Below are 20,443 nucleotides of genomic sequence, written 5' to 3'. Positions count from 1 at the left end.
TGAAGTTTTGCCCGTCACTTGTTTTCACATGAAGAAGTGAAAACAATAGCAATAGTTTCCAGCCGTATAATAGCGATGAAACGTTCGTAGCAGAAAATAATCCCCTGTGAATTTCTTTTAAAGCTTCTCCAGTCTCTTGAGCCTAATTCAGTGAGTTTCTGGTGACTACAGCAAATTGTGCTTTAGAAATCTAAGGCCAGAAAATTGTCAAACGATGATCCCGTCTATCGTCAGTCAAAACGCTGTGTGCATACATCTCATCTTGACATGAAAGCCAAAAAGCTAAACATGAGAAAAGAGTAAATATGCAAACTGAGGGAAGGCTAGAGCACAAGTAAAACTTGTGTATTTTGGCTTATTAGCTTTTTGGTGGGGAAAACATCTCTCATTAACCTGATTTAGAAAGAGGTATTTTAAATGAAATCTTCCTCAAAGCATGCAGCTGTGTGGTTGATCTTTATATATATACACTTACGAATGTGCTGAAATGTTACTCGCCCAGAATCTTTTTTTTTTGTGGGAGAAGGGAAGAAAAATGCCACCAAAAATTTTTTAAGCATGAGTGCTTTAAAGCGAGCAGGAATTTATCACGCTTGAATAGGTGTAGAGTTCCAAAGCCCTCCAGAACAGTTCAGGGAAACCCAGCTGTGCACACCTGGTGAGCTTTAAATCTGTCTGTAAACTCATCAATCTCCAACCAACTGATGTTACTGCCTGCACTCCCTTAATTTATTTAGATTTTGGCTTTAGAAGTTTTCCTTTATGGCAACAACCATGAAAAAAATGAAGACTATCCAGTAGTAGGTGGCTTCCAGAATTCTGTTTCAGATGCTGATTAAAGAAAAATAACCTTCAGACATATTTATTTCACTAGTCTCTAATGTTTCCATGACCTATTTAATACCTGATTTATGGTATCGCTAATCCAATAAGCCAAAACTGTTGCCTGCTTCTTGCAGAATAAAACTTCTTTTTTCCTCCTTCACTAAGAAGTGATGGAGAAGCACTGTCTGAAAAGTAACAAATGGTCTCGTTCAGTGTCTGTTTTTCAATCTTCTTCAGTATTTCCGAATGCACTGACAGTGAAGCTGAAACAGTCATGCAGTTACGAAACGAGCTGAGAGACAAGGAGATGAAGTTGACTGATATTCGTCTAGAAGCCCTTAGCTCTGCTCATCAGCTTGACCAGCTTCGGGAGGCGATGAACAGAATGCAGGTGAGAAATTATCACCCCAAATATTGCAGTCTGTGTTGATGTGTTAAAAGATTGGCCAACCTGCCACACATTAAAGGTCTGAAAGAAGGTAAATTTGAAGTTTCTGAATGCTTACTAGAAGTTGTGTCTAGCTTTATGCCATTGTTAAATCTTGTACCTTCATTAAAAGTCCGCTTGAGCACATGAATTCTGCCGCCCTCAACTCTGCATCTGTCACTGTTTCAACCCTGGAAACCTATGGGGAAATCATTCTGTTGACTGTCAGCAACCTCTTAAAATGTTCCCATGCTGCTTGCCTTAAAGTAGCTGCATTTCAGTGTTTAGTAAATTCCCGCATATTTATGTTTTCTGGGATACTTTGGAAAGTTTGATGGAAAGGACATTGTAATAATTAAGATCGTTACTTTATTAAAATAAATTAAAGTACTATGAAAATGACATTTCTGCTAAACTGGTATTTATTCTTAAGTTCCTTATGTTGCTCTCGTTTAAGTGTATGTTTTCACTCTGCCTTCTAACTCCTGACTTGTCTTTTCAAGAGTGAGATAGAAAAATTAAAAGCAGAAAATGATCGGCTGAAATCTGAAAACCACGGCAGCTGTAGCAGGGCTCAGTCTCAGGTTTCCATTTCATCCTCTCCAAGACATTCAGTGGGTCTCTCTCAACACAGTTTGAACCTCACGGAGTCAACCAGTCTCGGTGAGTTTAATGAGAACAGCGGTGGGCAGGTTTTATCCTGCACTTGGACTATTTGGTTTGGTTAGCCATGGAAAAATGAAAGCATGAAAATTATTAACGGTTGAGGTGTGGAAATATGTCAGGAGCTGGCACAAAGCCTTCTTTTAAAATGTCGTCATAGGTCTGCTACGCCCTAGATCAGAGTTGTCCAATTATGACCTCAGCTGCCAAGAGTCATGTGTAAAGCCATTTAATGGTGTACATTTGCCAGGGGATATATCGTAGGAAGGAAAATACAGAGTAACTGACTAGTAATTTTGAATGACCTTCACTTTTTAAGAGTGATACTGATATTCAGTAGAGAAGTCAGTAAACCTGGTACTTGTGTTCTACTTCAAGGCATGTGAAGCCCAGATGTGTTGTGTTTGACTACAATAAACAAGTTGGCGTAAACCAGAATAGTCTTCATTGTTATTAAGATACATCTGTGAAGCTGTTGATGTTTTCTGTTCACAGACATGCTGTTAGATGACACTGGAGATGGCTCTGCCCGGAAAGAAGGAGGCAGGCACGTCAAAATAGTTGTCAACTTTGAGGATGAAATGAAATGGAAGGAGGTGAGTTGTGTTTCGTCCCCAGCTTTGAAATGTAAGTGACTTTGGAACGTGCCAACGAATTCAAATCCAATTTGGGTCAGAGGCTTTTATTTGCAAAAGACTGTTAAAAATTTTCTCAGCAAAATAGTTCCTTGGTGTATCACTAGTGAGAGCCAAGGCACTCAGCTCCTTCCCACTTCCTTGGAACTGCTGAGAGCCAACGCTGCCAGTGCAGATTGTCTCATGGAGTCATCTACAACAGCTTTTTATTTTGCAGTTTCTTGGTGGTGCCATCAGCACTGGCCATGAAGCGTGTTGGTAATGCTGGATTGCTAGACTAGACCATGTGTCAGCTGTGTAGGTGATAACGTTAACAATTTAAGCCTTTCAGTAGTATGTCTGAAAACCAGGCCACTCTTTCAGCAAGGAGGTTGGCAGATTAATTTGTACCTTGGGATAGCATCTGCTTAAGACTTGTATCTTAAAAAGCTGCAGAAAGCTCTTGTGCCTTTCTGTTCAATAAAATTTTAACTAATAATGAAGATGATCCAATGTGTCGATAGAAGGTGCAGCAGAATGCTAGAAGCACGGATATTCTGGAACAACTTAATGGATCCAAACTGGGAGATCTCTACCTTATCATTCTAGTCCAAATTGTCCTCTCTGGTACAAGTATCCCATTTAGAATGACATCTTTCAGATGTTCTCCATTCGCAAGTAGCTGAAAAAATCCTAAATGCCCAAATACATTTCAGATAGTGTAAAATTGGAGCCCGCTTCATGTGTGTAACGCATGCATGAATCTACTACACAGTCTAATTCTATCAGGCTCCACTGTGCTCAGTCAGTAAACTTACCGCTTGGAAATGATTCCTTATGTTTTAGTTGAACTTGAAGTGTTATGATAGAAAGTACTTTTTCTTCAATGAATGTTTCACAGTGAGCTATAGAAGAATAGAAAAACGAAGTGCATTCTGCTTTTTTAATCTGCCTTAGAAATCAGAAACAAAATTATCAGCGAAGATGCTGTGATATATCAAACATAACAAAGAAGTTATATATAAATATATCAAAAAAACCTCTCTCTAAAACTATTTATACATATAACCATGTATAACTTCTATAAGTGTGTTTAGATTTCTGTGTCCGTGGTAACATTTTTAGAAGTAAATAGGATAAACTTTGCAACATATTTGATTGTGCAGTCAGGAAAAAATGAGCATGCCATGAACTTTCTACCTAGAATTTTCCAGAGGTTTTTGAATTGTGCATGGATTGATCTATAAATACCTTTTATGTAACATCAGTGCCACTTAGGTATCCTTTAGATTTGTGACTCCAACATTGCAGAAAATGTTTGGTAGAGAAGAAGAATTTCATATAGTGTTCGGAATTCACCACATAGAGTGGTAAAGATGCACTGTAATTTAAAAAAAAAAAACCAAAACTTAAATGTTTAGGAAAAAAAAGAAAGCCAGCATTTTAATTACATCAAATAGACTTGTCTGATAGAGCTAGGATTTATTTATTTATTAACTTAAATTCACATTTCTATGTATTTAGGATTCAAGGCCTCGTACATTCCTCATAGGCTGCATCGGAGTCAGCGGCAAGACCAAATGGGATGTTCTGGATGGGGTTGTAAGACGGTTATTTAAGGTTAGTGAGTGCAATTTGCTGCGTGCTTGAACTCGGTCCTATCAGATTTTGATGGTACCAAGCAATGTTTAACTTGCCGTGATTATTACTATTATAGCATAGAACAAAGTCACAGAGGTTTCAGTGCTGCCTAACTTTTGCTGTCCCTTTTCCCCCCTAGGAGTATATCATTCACGTGGACCCGGTGAGCCAGCTGGGGCTGAATTCAGACAGTGTTCTGGGCTACAGCATTGGAGAAATCAAACGCACTAATAGTGCAGAGACGCCCGAGCTGTTGCCCTGTGGCTATCTAGTTGGAGAAAACAACACTATTTCAGTTACCATCAAAGGTAATTACGCTTGACCTGGCTGTTGTAGTTCTCACTAATTGCAGTTTTATCGGAGCTTGCTGTGTCAAGAAACTCATAGGACCAGAAACTTTTTATTGTGTTTCTTTTTCCTATGCTTGTGTTTTAGTTACTGGTCCTTCTATTTTCATTTGATAAAGACAACACTTAGAGTATGCTAAGTCTATAGATTCAGCAAATTTTCAACCTGTAACAGCAGGAATAATTAAACATACAGAAGTTTTCTCCACATACCGTGAACTGATGCCTGGAGTTGTCTTGGAGAAGACCTTGCACCACAAGGGTCATAGTGGAGTTGCACGAGCAGCAAAATACCTTCCAAATGAATAAAACCTTTCATTATCTCTTTGTAACAGCTACAGTTATTTCCTTCGTGTGGAGTGAAAAAACTTTTGATTTGGCTTGCTTGATTGGTCTCACTGAAGAGTCCCTTCTTGGGCACCATTAAGGAGGGATCCCAGAATTCTTGGGACACCTTAAAATCTGGGTTTTTTTTTTTTTCTTCCAAAACTATGGTTTTCAGAATGCTCATAAATTTCATTATATCATTCTAATGAGAATTTAATGCTTATATTTCTCCTATGGTTTCTCATTTGGTTTCTCAGGGAACTGTTTTTATATGAAAACTACTAAGAAGCTAGGTTTGAGGGAAAAATCCTCAACCACTGTTTCTTGAATGTATGTCAGCTTGTTCAAAGTTACACCAGGGAAATCTGGAGCATAGACCTGTGTACAGCAGTAGAGTATTTGAGAGCATTACCAAACACTCTACAGCTCAATTTCAAAGTTTGGCTGTGGCATTTGACTGAAAGTCGTTTGATTTTTGAATATTGGTGTAAAAAATCAATTACCTTGGGCAGCAACTCAGCAGGCAGGAAGACAAAATAAGCCATGAAATATCTCAGTGTACTGAGGCTTGAACCCTTAGTTAGAATATATTGTCCAGTAGTAAATCTCAATTTTAATATTGCTTAAGGACTAGACATACCTATAAAGCTGCAATCTGATTTTATATTGAACTTGCATTGGCTTGACTTGTACTTTGAAGGTTTATATGTGATAACAGTTTTCAATAAAATAGAAATGTATTTAATCAATTTATGGAAAATCACTTCCATGTACCTTTGAGATGTAAAGCTGCCTATATAAATATTCAATATTCCAAGCAACCATTGAGGTGCAAACGTTTCTCTGTGTGATCTGCCAACTTCCCTTTCTGCTGTTTATTTTGAAGCACTGTGTATTTTCCCTGAGCCAATTCTGCCTAAAGTGACTGCTGACATTGCGTAAATGCTTATCAGAAGTTTTATGTTAGAAGAGATAACTATCAGCGTATGAAGAAGGAGTTTAATTACAAGCCTTTGGGAAAGTAGGGGGAGTTGATGATAGCTGGGGTTTTTTTTTTGTCTAGTGATTCAAAAGTAAACAAGTAAATTCTGGATGAATGCATACCGTACGTGGTGAAATACTGCAAAAAGGATGGTTTGTGTGTGAAAAACGTGGCCTGGAATCATTTGTATGGCAACTTCCCATAGGGCTTTAGACACCTTAGGATGCAGCTGAGTCCTTTGAAAACTGGGAGAGCTGAAGGAGGATCCAGGCTAAGCCCATAGGTTACTTCTGCACTTGTTTTACCTGCTTTATATGTGCTCCTCTCAACCACGGGGGATGCCAGAGCGGGGAAGGGATTTATTTCTAAAGTTAGAAACAGGCTGGTCAGGTCAGGCCTAAATCTGTTGTTTCTAAGTGTTGTTTTGGGGTTTTCTCCTCCTGTTACTGGGCCCAGGTTCATGCACAAAATCACATTTTTCAGTTCTCTGGTATGACTAGTCATTTCAACTAATTCTGCTTTGTTCAAACTCCACCAATGGGATTGCTTTGCAGCATTACAACTACCTAGAGAGGAGAAAAAAAAAAAAGCCTTTTAAAAATGCGGGTAATTTGGATAAAAATTGGGAATCCTTCTAAATGAGGAACTTTTTCCTGTTGCAGGTATCTGCGAGAACAGTTTGGATGGTCTGGTGTTTGAATCACTGATCCCAAAGCCTATACTGCAGCGTTATGTCTCTCTCCTGATGGAACACAGACGGATTATCTTATCTGGCCCCAGTGGCACGGGTAAAACATACCTAGCAAACCGTCTGTCAGAGTACATGGTCCTTAGAGAGGGCAGGGAGTTGGCTGATGGCATTATTGCAACCTTCAACGTGGACCATAAATCCAGTAAGGTGAGGAAACAGAAATCGTCCTTGCACAATTAATGCTATTGTGTATCAAAAATGAGAGACTCCTCCTTTATTAATCCATCAAAAGCTGATTTTGAACTTATCTTTCTTTTTAAAGCGTTATGTTAATCCTGAAGGGAATGATATTTAAGATTTTCAGAACTGCAGATTCCCCTGGTTATGGGCCTGAAATAGCAGGCTTCCAGGTGTATATTTAAACACCTAAAGGTGTCATGATTTTTCAAGTGGTTCGGAGCCTGAAAATTGCTGTGGAAGTTAAAACACCTGCATAAAATTCCCAGCAACTTAAGCAATCCCTATTGCATGTGGGCATTTTTCCAAAAACCCTCAAATGCATCTCTAGGCTGTGAAGGGTTTCTGCAGCTGCAAGTATCGGCAGCTGTAATCTGCATAGGATGGGGTTGGAGTGACTGTTGTCCAGACACATTCCTGCGCCGGTAAGGCATGTCTCTGCTTTTTTATGTGTGCTGCTGGTTTTGCTGAATATACCTCCAGTGAAAGTCTAGATTAAAGAAGGAAAAAAGAAAAAAGAAAAAAAAAAAGCTGTATATTTGATGGCCTTAGGCACATTTTCCTCTGGAGGAAAAAGGGATGGTTGAAATTGTGGTTGTAGGCCACTGGTATAATTTGAGACATGCTACGGAATAAATGCTTTAAAGCTACTGAGAGCATTTAAACCACTCCCAGTCACCTGGCAGCAGCCCTGTGAGCTCATCCTTCTTTCACGGTGTTACTGAAGGCATCCAAATTTGGCCTCTGACAAGGGATGCTTTATTCCAGATCAATGTTATCGGCTGTGTTTCGATAGACACAGAGTTTCAAGAAGAGACAGCAAACCTAGCTGGGATGCAAAGTTTAGTTTGGTGTATGGAGAGTGGAATAAGTTCCTGGAAAGAAAGAAAAATACGTTTCAGGCCTCTTGAATGTCAGATTAGGACAGCACAAACAAAAAAATTACAAACCAAAGGACAAAATCTTACCCCTCCCTTAGACCCCTATCTCACACAGGATTTCTGGGATAGTCTTTGAATCTTCAGCATAACCTACAAAAGAGAAGGAAAACCATATTCTTCTGTTTTCTCATGGAAAACGTGTGCATTTGTGAGATGTCAGGCTCTTTTGCTCTAGATTTCATTACAAAGCCAGTAGCTTATTTATCTGAACTTGATTTTCAAGGAATATGAAGAAAACTTTTTTTTTTTAAATTTTTTTTTTTCTTTATATATGCTTTGCAGGAACTCCGCCAATACTTGTCCAACCTAGCAGACCAGTGTAACAGTGAAAATAACGCTGTGGATATGCCTCTTGTAATCATTTTGGATAATTTGCATCACGTTAGCTCCCTAGGAGAGATCTTTAATGGACTTCTAAACTGCAAGTACCACAAATGGTAAAGAACTAACATCAGAACACATCCCAAATTCCAGTACTGCAGTCAGACCACTGCTGTTGCAAAATGCGATCACAAAAATCAAGCTCTAGATTAATTTGGTAAAGTGGACTGAGATGGCCAGACTGTCCATATTATGGACAGCACTTCAGAGGGGTTTTTTTCTTCATAAAAAGATCAATTCCCCTGAAATCGGTAAAAAAGTAGTAGAGGGATTGGGCAATTTACATTCACTTCATGCAGTAGATCTTCAGTACTAAAACCCCTTTTTTAATGAAAGATCCTGCTTCAAGACTTCTGTTTTGCTTTCAGAATTTGATGTTCTCAGAAGTCGGATTCTCAGTAGAGAATTTGGTTAGAAGTAACTACAAAAACCTTCTTTGACAAAAGAGGTTTGAATAACCTTTTTAATATTGAGATCTCACTAAAAAGTTGTTTTTTCAAAATTGACAAGTCTGATTTGCTTGGTGGTGTTTTTTTGTTTTTTTTTTATAGTCCGTATATTATTGGCACGATGAACCAAGCCACCTCCTCAACACCTAATCTTCAACTTCACCATAATTTCAGGTACTGTTTATTCATGTTTCTCATTTGTGTTTGTGGGCTGGCAAAGGAGTAATGGCTACTGAGTCATCTGAAATTGTTCTTATCGGCTGAAACAGCAAACTGAGAGAGAAATACCGTTCGCTACTAGTTGCTGCCCTAACATGTGCAGCTTTGTTATGATGCTGTTGTTAAAGTAACTGCAGTTTTTAAAACTTTGACTTTTCAGAAGACTATGGAGATACTTGATCTTCTAAGAAATAAGACAATATTTAGGCAAAGCAGATGCTGAATGAGAAATAAGCTGAAACATGCACAATACAAATTGTTTCATCTAGTGAACTCATCATTCCAAAATAATTTTTGCTAAGAAACATATGTGACTGAGATATAACCCATTTTGATCATGATAATAAATAATAAAAGAAATTAAGCCCAGAATAGGTTTGTTCGGTAGCATGGAAGAGAAATAATGGACATTTCTGCTCTTCTGCCATAGATGGGTGCTATGTGCTAACCACACTGAGCCAGTCAAAGGCTTTCTCGGCCGTTTCCTGAGAAGAAAACTAATTGAAACAGAGATCAGTGGCAGGATGAGAAATGCAGAGCTGGTTAAGATTATTGATTGGATTCCCAAGGTCTGGCAACATTTGAACAAATTCTTGGAGGCTCACAGCTCCTCTGATGTTACTATTGGTAAGTGCTCTTACCATATGCCAAGGTGTATGTATATATATGTATTTTATTTCCTGGTATATCAGGTGCATCCTTGTATGTTTCCTTGTGCTGTATCAGGTAAAAAAGGTTTCTTTAAAACCCTACTTGTAGATGGCAGTGTAATCTCAGGCAAACCGTAAGAGAAGTTTCTAAACCATTTATTTTTCCTTTTTCTAAGAAAAAAAAGGACTTCTTTCCAAGTCCTGGGTACAAGTGTTATGAAATCTGGTTAATTGTTTTCACCTTGAAGGCTATAGTTTTTCAAGTTGATTCAGAGGATTTTTGAGCTCTTGGTAAGAGCAATTCACCAGCTACTTAGATTCTCTCATCCTTGAGTTCTTTCTCCAGAGAACTGGAAGTTGTTGTTTGATCCTATTTTGATGCATATCATGATCGTGATTTGAATGTAACATCTGAATTTCCCTCTCCAGGGCCACGGCTCTTCCTCTCCTGTCCGATAGATGTGGATGGTTCTAGAGTTTGGTTTACTGACTTGTGGAACTACTCCATCATCCCATATCTTCTGGAGGCAGTTAGAGAAGGGCTACAGGTGAGCAGGCAAAAGTGAAAAATCATAGGTCTTGAATGGCATCTATTCAAAAGGCAACAGAGCCAACACAGACAAAACTGAATAACAGCAACATTTTCTGTAGATACAGCTTTGCACACTGAATACCTGCATGTCACTGAAAATGTGACCTAAATTCTCATTAATTTCAGGCAGAATTATTCTCTTCAAATGATGTTGAAATATGGAGTAGAAGCACTAGAAGTCCTGATTAGATTTTTTGAAAGTGTTTAGATTCCCAACGACTGATGTTTTCAGTGGGGGGGAGGGGGGCTAGACACCCAAAATATCTTTCAATAATCTGTTCCAGGCGCACACCTTAAAATTGTACTGTGCATCGGAGAAAAACATGTTTGTGGTCATTAACTCAGTTATGCAGGATGTTCCTATGTAAATCAGATCTTTCAACAGAGGAGCAACAAAGCTGTGTATGGAGAGAAAAGTATCAATGAGTGACAGGATCAGTATCAGTGACATTTTGATTACTTCTCAGTCTACAGGGTGAATTTTTTAGTAGATTCCTTCATAATTCTTTCAGAGACCATAGTGAAATCATCATCAATTGCCTGTAGTTAGTAACTGAGTCATACTCTAACAATTTGGACAGTTTTAAGCATGACCACACAGTCTTAGTGTCTCTATGACAATAAAGCATGTTGGAATCAGGAGGAGGGTCCAACAGTGGATGCAACTGTGGAAAAATTGGCCTTTTTGTATTCTTCAGTCTTCTGTTGACAGACTAAATGTGTCAGCACAACATTAAAAAGACAGTTTTGGAGACAGCATAATCAAATATCAGTAAATTCTGGGCATTGCATGCATGAAACACAAGATCACACAGAAAAAAAAACGGTAGATCACAGTGAGAGTCTAGAAGATTGAAAGAGGTCTAAAGGTAGATGGAGAATAGGAAATTAGGGCAATGCATTGCGAGCTTCTGTTTTGGTAAGAGGACAAATGCCATTTTGAGGACATAAACTGTGATTACATCTGATAGAGGCAGGAAGATGATAGTACTTCTGTATGTAAAAACACTTATTAGATAAAGTGGGAAGGGTTCAGAAAAGAGCAATGGGTATCATTAAGATACAGGAAACATTATTCAGTGAGAGAGATGAGAAGCTCAAACTAGTCAGTTTATTCAAGAGGAAGCTAAAATATTACTTCGTCTATGGGAGGCTTCTGCTTTAGCCTTGCAGGGAAAAAATGTCTAATGGATGTTTGACAAGTTCGGACAAGAAAAATTCAATCTATAAGCAAGACACGGCTTGTTATTAGTAAGAATAATCAACAGTTACGAAATTTTACTTACAGAAGTTCTCCATCACATATGTCTCTGTGTCTGAAGTCTTTCTGAAACATTAAATAACGCCATGTACGAGCTCTGTGGAGAACCAGTTGTGTTGCAGAATGGTTCCTTCTAGTTTGTGAAACACAGTCAGAATCATAGAATGGTTAGAGTTAGAAGGGACCTTAAAGATCATCTAGTTCCAACCCCCCTGCCATGGGCAGGGACACCTCCACTAGAGCAGGTTGCTCAAAGCCCCATACAGCCTGGCCTTAAACACTTCCAGGGATGGGGCATCCACAACTTCCCTGGGCAACCTGTTCCAGTGCTTCACCACCCTCACAGTAAAGAATTTCCTCCTAATATCTAATCTGAATCTCCCCTCTTCCAATTTAAAACCATTACCCATTGTCCTGTCAAGGACATTTCCTGACAGAGAGTCCCTCTCCGGCTCTCCTGTAGCTCCCTTCTATGAGGTCTTGCCGGAGCCTTCTCTTCTCCATTCTGTTACTGCTTCGGGCTCACCATTGCAGCATGCATCAAGATGCCTTGCCATTAAGATATGTAAAAAAAGCGTGAAAGATTTCTTTTGGAAAATAGTAGGATTTTGTTTCAGTGTGCTTGTTTGTTATGTTTCTTTTCTGTGCATAACCCTTCCAGTAATAGAGGCTCAGCTCTCGTCTGCATGGAAGTACTCTGCAGAGAATGGAGAAATCATGAAGATGCACTAGTCTGAGTACTTCAAGAAGTGCTTAAAAAAAAAAATAAAAAGGGATTTTACATCATCCAGTTAACAACTATCCTGGGTTTCATTTGTTATCTATACAGCAGAGATTTATGGATATTAACAAAGAGAGAGAAGACAACTCTGTCATAGAAAACAGCTTTTACTAATGACTCCGTACAATTAATTCTTCAACAAGTTCGGTCAGAATTTATGCAAATTATGTTTGCCATTTGAAATTTGTCAGTGCCTGGAGACCTCATTTTCTTTGAGACAATTGTGTTAAGCTCTTAGAGCTAAGGAATGTGGTAGGTCCTAAAGTACAAGACACACAGAGGAACTTTGCTAGAAAAAGGACAGGAGAACTATTTTATGTAAAACTTCCTATAAAGGCAGGTAATGGGAGCCAATCATCTTTTTGACGTAAAACAAGTGACAGGAGAGCCTGTGACTTTGTTTCCTTCTGGAAAGGACAAAACTGATACTTACAGTGATGCTTGGGCTCCTTGTATTGTGTTTTGAAGCTCTCCCATCGGCTGATCAGTAGGTGTGGAAAGCATTGAAAATTTAGAAACAGAAATGAAGAGAAAGAACAATTAATAAAACCATCTTTTTGCTTGCTTGTTTTGGCCAATATCTGCATCTTTCCTTAGGTTACTTGAATGGTTTGCGTTCAAAGTGTAAGGATTTCAGTTTCTCGCTTTGTGCTGTAGATTCTCTATCCCCCTCAGTCCCATTTCCCCAAATTCCACTCATTCATTTCTATTTAAATAATTTCTCAATTTACCCTAGAATTTGTCTTTTGTTGAGTCTGTGGATAAGAATAAGACTCCAGTAGTTGAAGAGTAGCCAGAGTTGTGCTAATTAACTTGCTAATGCTAGAAATGTGTGCTTCATTTGGGGATATTTTCTGTCCCCCACACCCACAAAGTCTCCTCCGAGAACACATCTAGTCTCGTGAAAGTGCCTGCCAGAAAGGAAGGGTGGACTGCTGATTTCACTCTGATCTCTGTGGATCTAAACTGAACTATTTTTATATATCTGTTTCTCATTTAGAGAACTATTTTGGTCAAAGGCAAGCAAGCCAAATGGATCCTTACAGTAATTGCTCCCATTGGAGCCGAGTTCTTTTTTGTTCTTCAAAACAGGGATGTGAAAATTAGAGGGTTGTATAAAACCCCAGTTCTTCCTGCTTGGTGGATCGATACAGAATGCAGCACCAGCAAAAAGAGGACTCCAAATCCCTGCGGCTTCCTGCCACCATCACTCATACTTCAGTCATTTCTCTTTGGTGCTTTGTGAAGCAACCTGTTGGATTCTTGCCCCTAGAAAACGCGCACATGAAAGGGATGGACAGATCTGGTTGCTGTGGAAGGGAATAGTGAGTTAGTCATTCGACTCTCCCATCTACTGAAGATATGTGATGATTTCACATATTGAAACGGGAATTTTGCTTATTAGCTAATTTTCAGAAATGAGCTAGGATCCACTTAGACCTTCTAGGTAGCAAAGACATGAAAAATATAAAATCCTCTCCACTTAGCAACTGACATGTATTGCTGTAAATTCGAGAACAAGATTAAAATAGATCTGGTTTACCACAGCTTGAGAATGTTGTGCTGAGAAAATAATACAGTACAGCTCAAGGATGAAGAGAGTTTGGGTTGTGGATGAGGCTGTGTTTAAGATTGCCTAGCACCATCTGCTGGGCACCTCCGCTCTGGGCTGGGACACGGTTCTGCTTCAGAACAAAGCAGATGATGGTATTTAAAGCAATTTAATACTTTGTGCGTGCAAAAAATAAAACGTCAAAAAAACCAAGAGGAAATAGCAATGAGGAAAGTGAGACAGTCTTAGATCCGTCAGAGAGCTGATGAATTTCTTTGTTAGAGCACTGCTTTTCCCCTGTACATTGTGCAGGAAAGGGGGAATTCTCTGAATTAAAGTGACAAAATACCAGTGACAAACTCCAGTAGCTGAAGGATGTTTAGGCAGAAATTTATTAAGCAGAAGTAAACATTTTAAAGTCACTTGAAGTTGTATTTATGCTTTTGAAAGTCATGTGGCATTAAAATTAATTTATTTTCTAACTAAGGCCAGCTTAACTGAACATACCAAGAGGAAATGCATTGTGATTCAGTAACACAGACTGTTCAAAACAGAAAAAGTTTTTGAAATAGAGCTTGCTTACTTGAAATAGGAACAGGAACATAGCCAAATCCTGCTGGTGCTTTTTCTTGGTTCAGTGCAAAGAAATTCCCCTGACTTGAAAACCTTTTGCTGTGACATCCATCATTATTGCCTGATGACAGGTCTCACGTTTCCTCCTACACATTCCACTGTCGGCAGTTCCCCAATGACAGCAAACGTAGATAAGGCAGCTGCTGGTGCGATCCGGGTGTCAACACCAACAGCCTTTTTTGTGTATTGACTTTATTTAAGTTAGCTTTATCAAGTGAGGTTATTTTCAGGTCTCCTTTTCTTCAACTGGTGCCGAAAGAAGGGCACTGCAGTCTCAAAGGAGATGGTCAGCCTTTTCCAAATCAGTTGCTATTAAAAATAGCTAAAACTGTCTGTCATTAGGGTAAGGAAAATCTCGCTTGTTTGTGCTCAGCCCTTCTCGCAAGTGTTTTCTGCGATCCAAGACTTGTGACACGTTCATTTTGGTTAGGTAGGCACTGAATGAAATGGTAGACTAATAGGAAAGTTTTACATGTTTTTCTGCTTTTCCAGTTGTATGGGAGGAGAGCGCCCTGGGAGGATCCTGCCAAATGGGTAATGGACACCTACCCCTGGGCAGCCACCCCACAGCACCATGAGTGGCCTCCTCTGCTCCAGCTGCGGCCTGAAGACGTGGGCTTTGACGGCTACTCGATGTCACGGGAAGGCTCGACCAGCAAACAAGTTCCAGTGAGTGATGCTGAAGGAGATCCTTTGGTAAGCTTTCATTTTTGAAACAGCAGAACCGCTTCTTTTCCCTTGTTTCTAGGGATTAGGAACAGGAATAAAAACGTAAAGGACAGCTGAGGAGTGATTAAAAGTTTTAGGATGAGAAGGTGAAGTTTCTGGGGAGGTCATCGTGTCAGCTCAGGGAATGCATTTGCACAGAAAGTCCATACAGTTTTGCAAGAAACAGCGGCCAGAGCTTTTCAGATTCATTTGTTGGGGATATTTTGAGGATTCATATTTTGAGGAGTGACTGAGGATGTGTATAATAAACGTAATTTCTACATTGGAATTAAATGTGTCATCTTGGATACGCGTACTTGAATAACACAGTGGAACCATTTCATTTAGCCTGCTTTGCCACAACTGCAAAATAGGCTTGTTGCTTTACTTCACATGGTTTTTAGAGCTATATTCTTGACACCAAATTAAAATTGAGATTTTCAAAGAACGTATGAACTAAATGTCTCCATCACTGGTGTCTACTTTATGAATCAGAAATACTATGCAAGCATATAGGGAAATATTCACATGTATTTGTACAGAATGTATAAATTGAGTTTGAAGGTAACACTAAATACACACTTTCTTCCAATGGAAAACCATTACTGAAGCTGCTGTGCAAACTCTGAATGCCCTGAAGCTGTTCTGGTGAGGTGTACACTTTTCTGGACAGTTGGGAGTATAGAACACGTTACACTTTTCACTAGCACATATATACATTTACAGATACCAGGCTAGATAGTAGGACATTCAGATTTGCCTCTTTTGACTGATCTGTTCATATTTCCATGGATCATGGCGAAAGAAGGATAGGATGCTTGCGGAATCCCATCAAGTACAGCTGGAATAAATCTTCTCATTTTCACCTTTACTGGAAAAGCATACTTTTCATGACTAACTTGCATGCTGCTCTGGCGTGTTCTACAGCTAATATCTCTTCTCAGAGATTCAGTATTAATTACGCCGGTTATCTCTTCCTTCCCTTTGTTATCCACTGGCAAAGTGAATGCACTGTAGCTTTCATATGGAGTTGATATTCTTTCTGCCTCAGAATGCAAATAATTGTGAACTCCTGTGCCTTTGCAGATGAACATGCTAATGAGACTGCAAGAAGCAGCCAACTACTCCAGTCCCCAGAGTTACGACAGTGACTCTAACAGCAACAGCCATCATGATGATATCCTCGATTCGTCTCTGGAGTCGACGTTGTGATCTTCCTCAGACAGAAGTAGGTAGTTTCCATTTTTGCTCTCCCACTTCGCAAGAACCCTGATCACAGACTCATGAAAAAGAACATGTTCCTGGGCTGGGCTGGGATCTCAGTATTAGAGCTGCAAGAACAATAAGACACTTGAAGTCAGTCTTGAACCTGGGTGCAGGCAACCCAAGCAACCTTTGTATTTTTTCTTTTGTCGATGATGAGAACTGCACTATTCCTTTGTTTTCTTCTTTTTAGTTGCTGTAAGCTCTCATGCCTAAGATACTGAAGATGTTAAAAATAATCATTACTAGAAGTTAAAGGGAGGGGGGGGGAGCTTCACAGCTATGAAGCAAACAGCTTTGTGCCATGTACTGTCCAGAAGGAGATGGGAGAGGAAATTTTTGCCTGTGCTGCTTCTGACCAAACACATTTAGGTGAGGGCTGGACTTTTACCAATCAGCTTTGCGAATTAAACTCAGCTTCATATAGTTCTGGTGCTATAACAATATTGCTTGCCTTGGTAATAATACTCAATAAAGGCAAAGCTGCGAAACAGGGAAGTTTGAATAAATAGTAAAAAGAGAAAAAAAAAAAAAAGAAAAGAGAAAGCGCTGCTCTCCTTGCCAGTTTGAGACCTTGGCTTTCTTTCATTGTGTGTTTATAAAGATATATATATAAATAGGAATATATAAAAATATATATACAGTCTGAACAAATCAGGTTTATTCAAACACTGTGTAACAATCAGTCCTACTACAAGTGAAAGACCAGGTAGCCCTTTGCTAGTCAGGGTCTGATTCTCTTCCCACTTACATCCACGTAACCAGCTCGGTTGACTTCAGTTACACCTGATTTATTTCCGCTGACGCGATGAGTTTCCCTCCTCTGCAGAAGTCAGTGAAAGGGCCATGCCCCATGAAGTTCTGCAGCTCCAAAGGACCTTCGGCAGCGCACAGGCGTTGTAAGCCCTGTACACGGAGGTGAGCTACACCCCTGGAAAGGGATTAACCAGACTTTCAGTTTTTAATTTTTTTGCCATGAAACGTTACAGCTGTTTTCTAAAAACTTCAGGTTTTGTTCAGAGTTTTTGTTCCAATCAGCACAACCATAAATGAGTTAGTTAAAACTCAGCTCTGTGACAGTTCCAGTGCTGCTCTGGTGACAACATTTACTTCCAGGACTTTTCTTTTTAATTTAAAAAAAAAAAAAAAAAAGTTTTAAAAAAAAAGTAGTGTTTTAGCAGTATTTAGGTCTGGAAAAAAAGGAGGGAAGGTACTGCGTCTTTTAAGTTCAGCTAGGCCATGCTTTTGAGTGTTGGCAGAGCTGTGAACCTGGTTTTATTTCTCCTCCTCTCTGAGCGCACACACCTACACTATCAGTGTTAAGGCTTGTACTTCTCTTGGGGAACAAGAACACCTCCCAAAGAATTGCACTTTCCTTTTTACGGAAGCAAATGCTTACACCACCATCGCCACAACGTCAGCTGTACCTCAGCAAAAACATCACTCCTCAATATTGATTTGTACTAGCCTTTCCAGCTATCTTTTGGTGCTGACTTTTAAAGCAATGCCTTATTTTGTACTAATTGTGTTTGATTAAATTAGTGCTGTATATGATGGGTTTTTATTTAAAGAAACAGGGCTAAAGTCATCTCTTGGAATATCATAAGTTGCTGTGAATATTGTTTGTATGAGATACTAGAATTTGTTTAAATGTGACAAAAAAGGAGGGAAATGAGGTAACTTTTCAGGTTCGTATCAATCCGCAGCTAATAAATCACTGAAGAGCTATTTTATCCATGCAGGAGATTAAAAAAAAAAAAAAAAAAAGCTTTTCAACTATAATAAATGCTGTCATTAATAAACTACAGGAATATGCTGTTTTTTCAATGTACAGAAAGAAAACTTATTACAAACACTTTTTTAAGAGCTTGTGGGTCTAAAGTAATGTAACAGACAAGTTTCATGCTTCTGTGACTCAGCTTGAGAGGATCGTTTTATTATACCTCATGGCTTTCTGTAACATAACTGTACTTTGTCTTACTGAGCTGGTCTTGAATCTGCTCCTGTTACAACTTTTAAGTGCTGATGACTTTTTTTTTTTAAAAAGAAAAATATTGTAAAAGAAAATTTTAAATATTTTAATGATGGGGGTGAAGAGCTTGGTGGTGTTACTGTTTTAACCTTATGAACTCTATTTCGTTATTTCACTGAATGAAATACCAAGGGTTATTCAGCCAGTGTTCCTAATCCAGTTCTTGGTACTGTAAAAATGGGATAAATCTGTACAGAATCAAATACATAGCATGCTGATGATGAGTTTGAGAGAGGTTAATTTTTCCAGTAGTCTTGACAATTCTGCTTCCCAGCACTGACTTCACCTGCTACTACTGTGAATTTTGGTACCTAATCCCCCAACTGAATTCATGCAGAATAGAGCATGTGCCTGTAAAAAAAATCCAGTTGCAGGGCTAGGGCTTTTTAAATGGACTTACTATCGTAGAAAATATCTCAGTTAACCTTTAACTGAGTGCTATAAGACATGTTTAAAATGGTGTTTTATTTGTGGGGAAACGGGGTGCTTTTTTTTTCTTCTCATTTTTAATCCTGTGCTTAAGCTCAGGAAGGAATTTCTGTTATCTATTATTTTTTGATTGACACTAGCTTGGATTACAGTGAGCGAGGCAATTTTGAGTAGGCTGGTCATTCTAAGCATCACAATATTCAGTGTCTTTTCTGAAACTTCGGGAAGCAGGGTTACCTGTTGTGCACATGTCTTAGTTTTTATCAAGACTTTTCATCGATTAAATCTTTCTTTAAGTGACTTTGTTCTCATTTAAGACTTTTTCAAAAGGCTTCCTTTTTTTTTTTTTGCCTTTTTTTCTTACAAAGTTGGCTTGTTTAAAAAAAAAAAAATCAACAAGAAAGAAATGCAAGATTCTATGCAACATTCGTGTTGAGTTATAAGTTGAAAGTAGAAACCATTTTCTTTCCTTCAGAACTGCCAAGAATGATACAGGCCATAAATGAGATGTGGTGTATCTGGGGAAGAGGAGGGGGAGGGGGTTGGTTAGCCTTTTTGTACATTTTGGAAGAAGCAAACGGATATTTCATTGTTGATGCTTAACTTCGATATTATGTGTATGAAAACTTGTCTAAATGTGGCAATTTTCTTTCAAGAAAAAAAAAAAACAAAAAGCAAAAAAATATTTCTTTGTCGATATTAAATGGAAGGTTGCTGTTTTGATCTAGTTGTTTCCAGTGGAACAGTTTATGAAATATGTTCTATAAGATGTACATTTTTTCATTGTAACATAGAAATGTAAATATTTGATTAAAAGTGCTGCATTTTGATGAATTTTTTCTAGCCATTTTTAAAGAGAAAAACTAGGAATTGAGTATTTTGTGTACGTTTATGATGTTTTCCATTTGCTCCTCTCCCTATTTAATTTTCAGTTCTCATTTAGGATTGGAATTTGTGAATGGTCTGTTTGAGATCATGCCTCCCCTTTCTCACCCTCCCCATTTCTCTCCCTTCCCCGCCCCCTGTGTCATGGAGAATAAAGCTGATGATTGTACCAGTCTTAAATTATTCATGATTCAATAAAATTGATGCTTATTTATTCAGATTTGTGGCTTCCCAGAATGTTTTGTCCCTTCTTAATCAACGTTTTCTAATTTATTTTTTTTAATTTGAAGATTGTGGAGTTCAGTTCTCATTTTTATTGGCTTCTTATAAGTACTTGTGAAAAGATGCCAGCAGCCCTTACTCACATTCAGGAGCAAATTTAGCAGAGGGGCTACACCAATGTGATTCTCTCCCAAAGCTGATGTTTGTGTGCAGTATCCATCAAGAGCTGCTCAAGACAAGACTTGTCGATCCGTGTAGAGTGTCTCTCATAAAGCTGACAGTCAATCCCATGTGGCCAGCAAGCTGGACGTATCATGATGCCAGCTGGTGCCAGCTTCTTTTTCAAGAGAAGTCCCTGTTGGTCACAAGGGTACGTGGCAGCCTATGTTAGGCATATTCTGAACATGCTTTGAACAATGAACTTCATAGAATGATAAAATGGTTTGGGTTGGAAGAGCCCTTTAAAGGTCATCTAGTACAACCTCCCTGCAATGAGCAGGGACATCTTCAACTAGATCAGGTTGCTCAAGCCCCGTCCAACCTGACCTTGAATTTTTTCAGGGATGGTTCATCTGCCACCTCTCTGGGCAACCTACACATTCCATACATTACACATTTTTTTCCACCCATTTGACAGAGACAGTATGATTATAAAGTAACAAATTTACATTGGTCGATGAGAATGTGTAAG

The 20,443-nt window shown here is 38.8% G+C and overlaps 1 protein-coding gene across 3 annotated transcripts in view; it reads left to right on the top strand.

Annotated features, from left to right (window-relative positions):
- Nucleotides 1–19,743, top strand: part of NAV2 (neuron navigator 2) — a 245,798-nt gene extending 226,055 nt beyond the window's left edge. For all 3 annotated transcript variants that reach the window (XM_074148517.1, XM_074148516.1, XM_074148515.1), the window contains 12 exons: nt 1,063–1,216; nt 1,756–1,915; nt 2,411–2,511; nt 4,054–4,149; nt 4,310–4,478; nt 6,489–6,724; nt 7,978–8,132; nt 8,628–8,699; nt 9,175–9,371; nt 9,824–9,942; nt 14,706–14,909; nt 16,008–19,743. In XM_074148517.1, coding sequence (XP_074004618.1) covers nt 1,063–1,216; nt 1,756–1,915; nt 2,411–2,511; nt 4,054–4,149; nt 4,310–4,478; nt 6,489–6,724; nt 7,978–8,132; nt 8,628–8,699; nt 9,175–9,371; nt 9,824–9,942; nt 14,706–14,909; nt 16,008–16,133 — 1,789 coding nt within the window. In that variant the 3' untranslated portion in view covers nt 16,134–19,743. The remainder of the gene's footprint in view (nt 1–1,062; nt 1,217–1,755; nt 1,916–2,410; nt 2,512–4,053; nt 4,150–4,309; nt 4,479–6,488; nt 6,725–7,977; nt 8,133–8,627; nt 8,700–9,174; nt 9,372–9,823; nt 9,943–14,705; nt 14,910–16,007) is intronic.
- The last annotated feature ends 700 nt before the right edge of the window (nt 19,744–20,443 follow it).

This window comes from Numenius arquata, chromosome 6, assembly GCF_964106895.1.
Source record: "Numenius arquata chromosome 6, bNumArq3.hap1.1, whole genome shotgun sequence".
Taxonomy (NCBI): Eukaryota; Metazoa; Chordata; class Aves; order Charadriiformes; family Scolopacidae; genus Numenius; species Numenius arquata.
The sequence above is the reverse complement of the archived record's forward strand: the minus strand, read 5'-3'. Positions and strand labels throughout refer to the sequence as shown.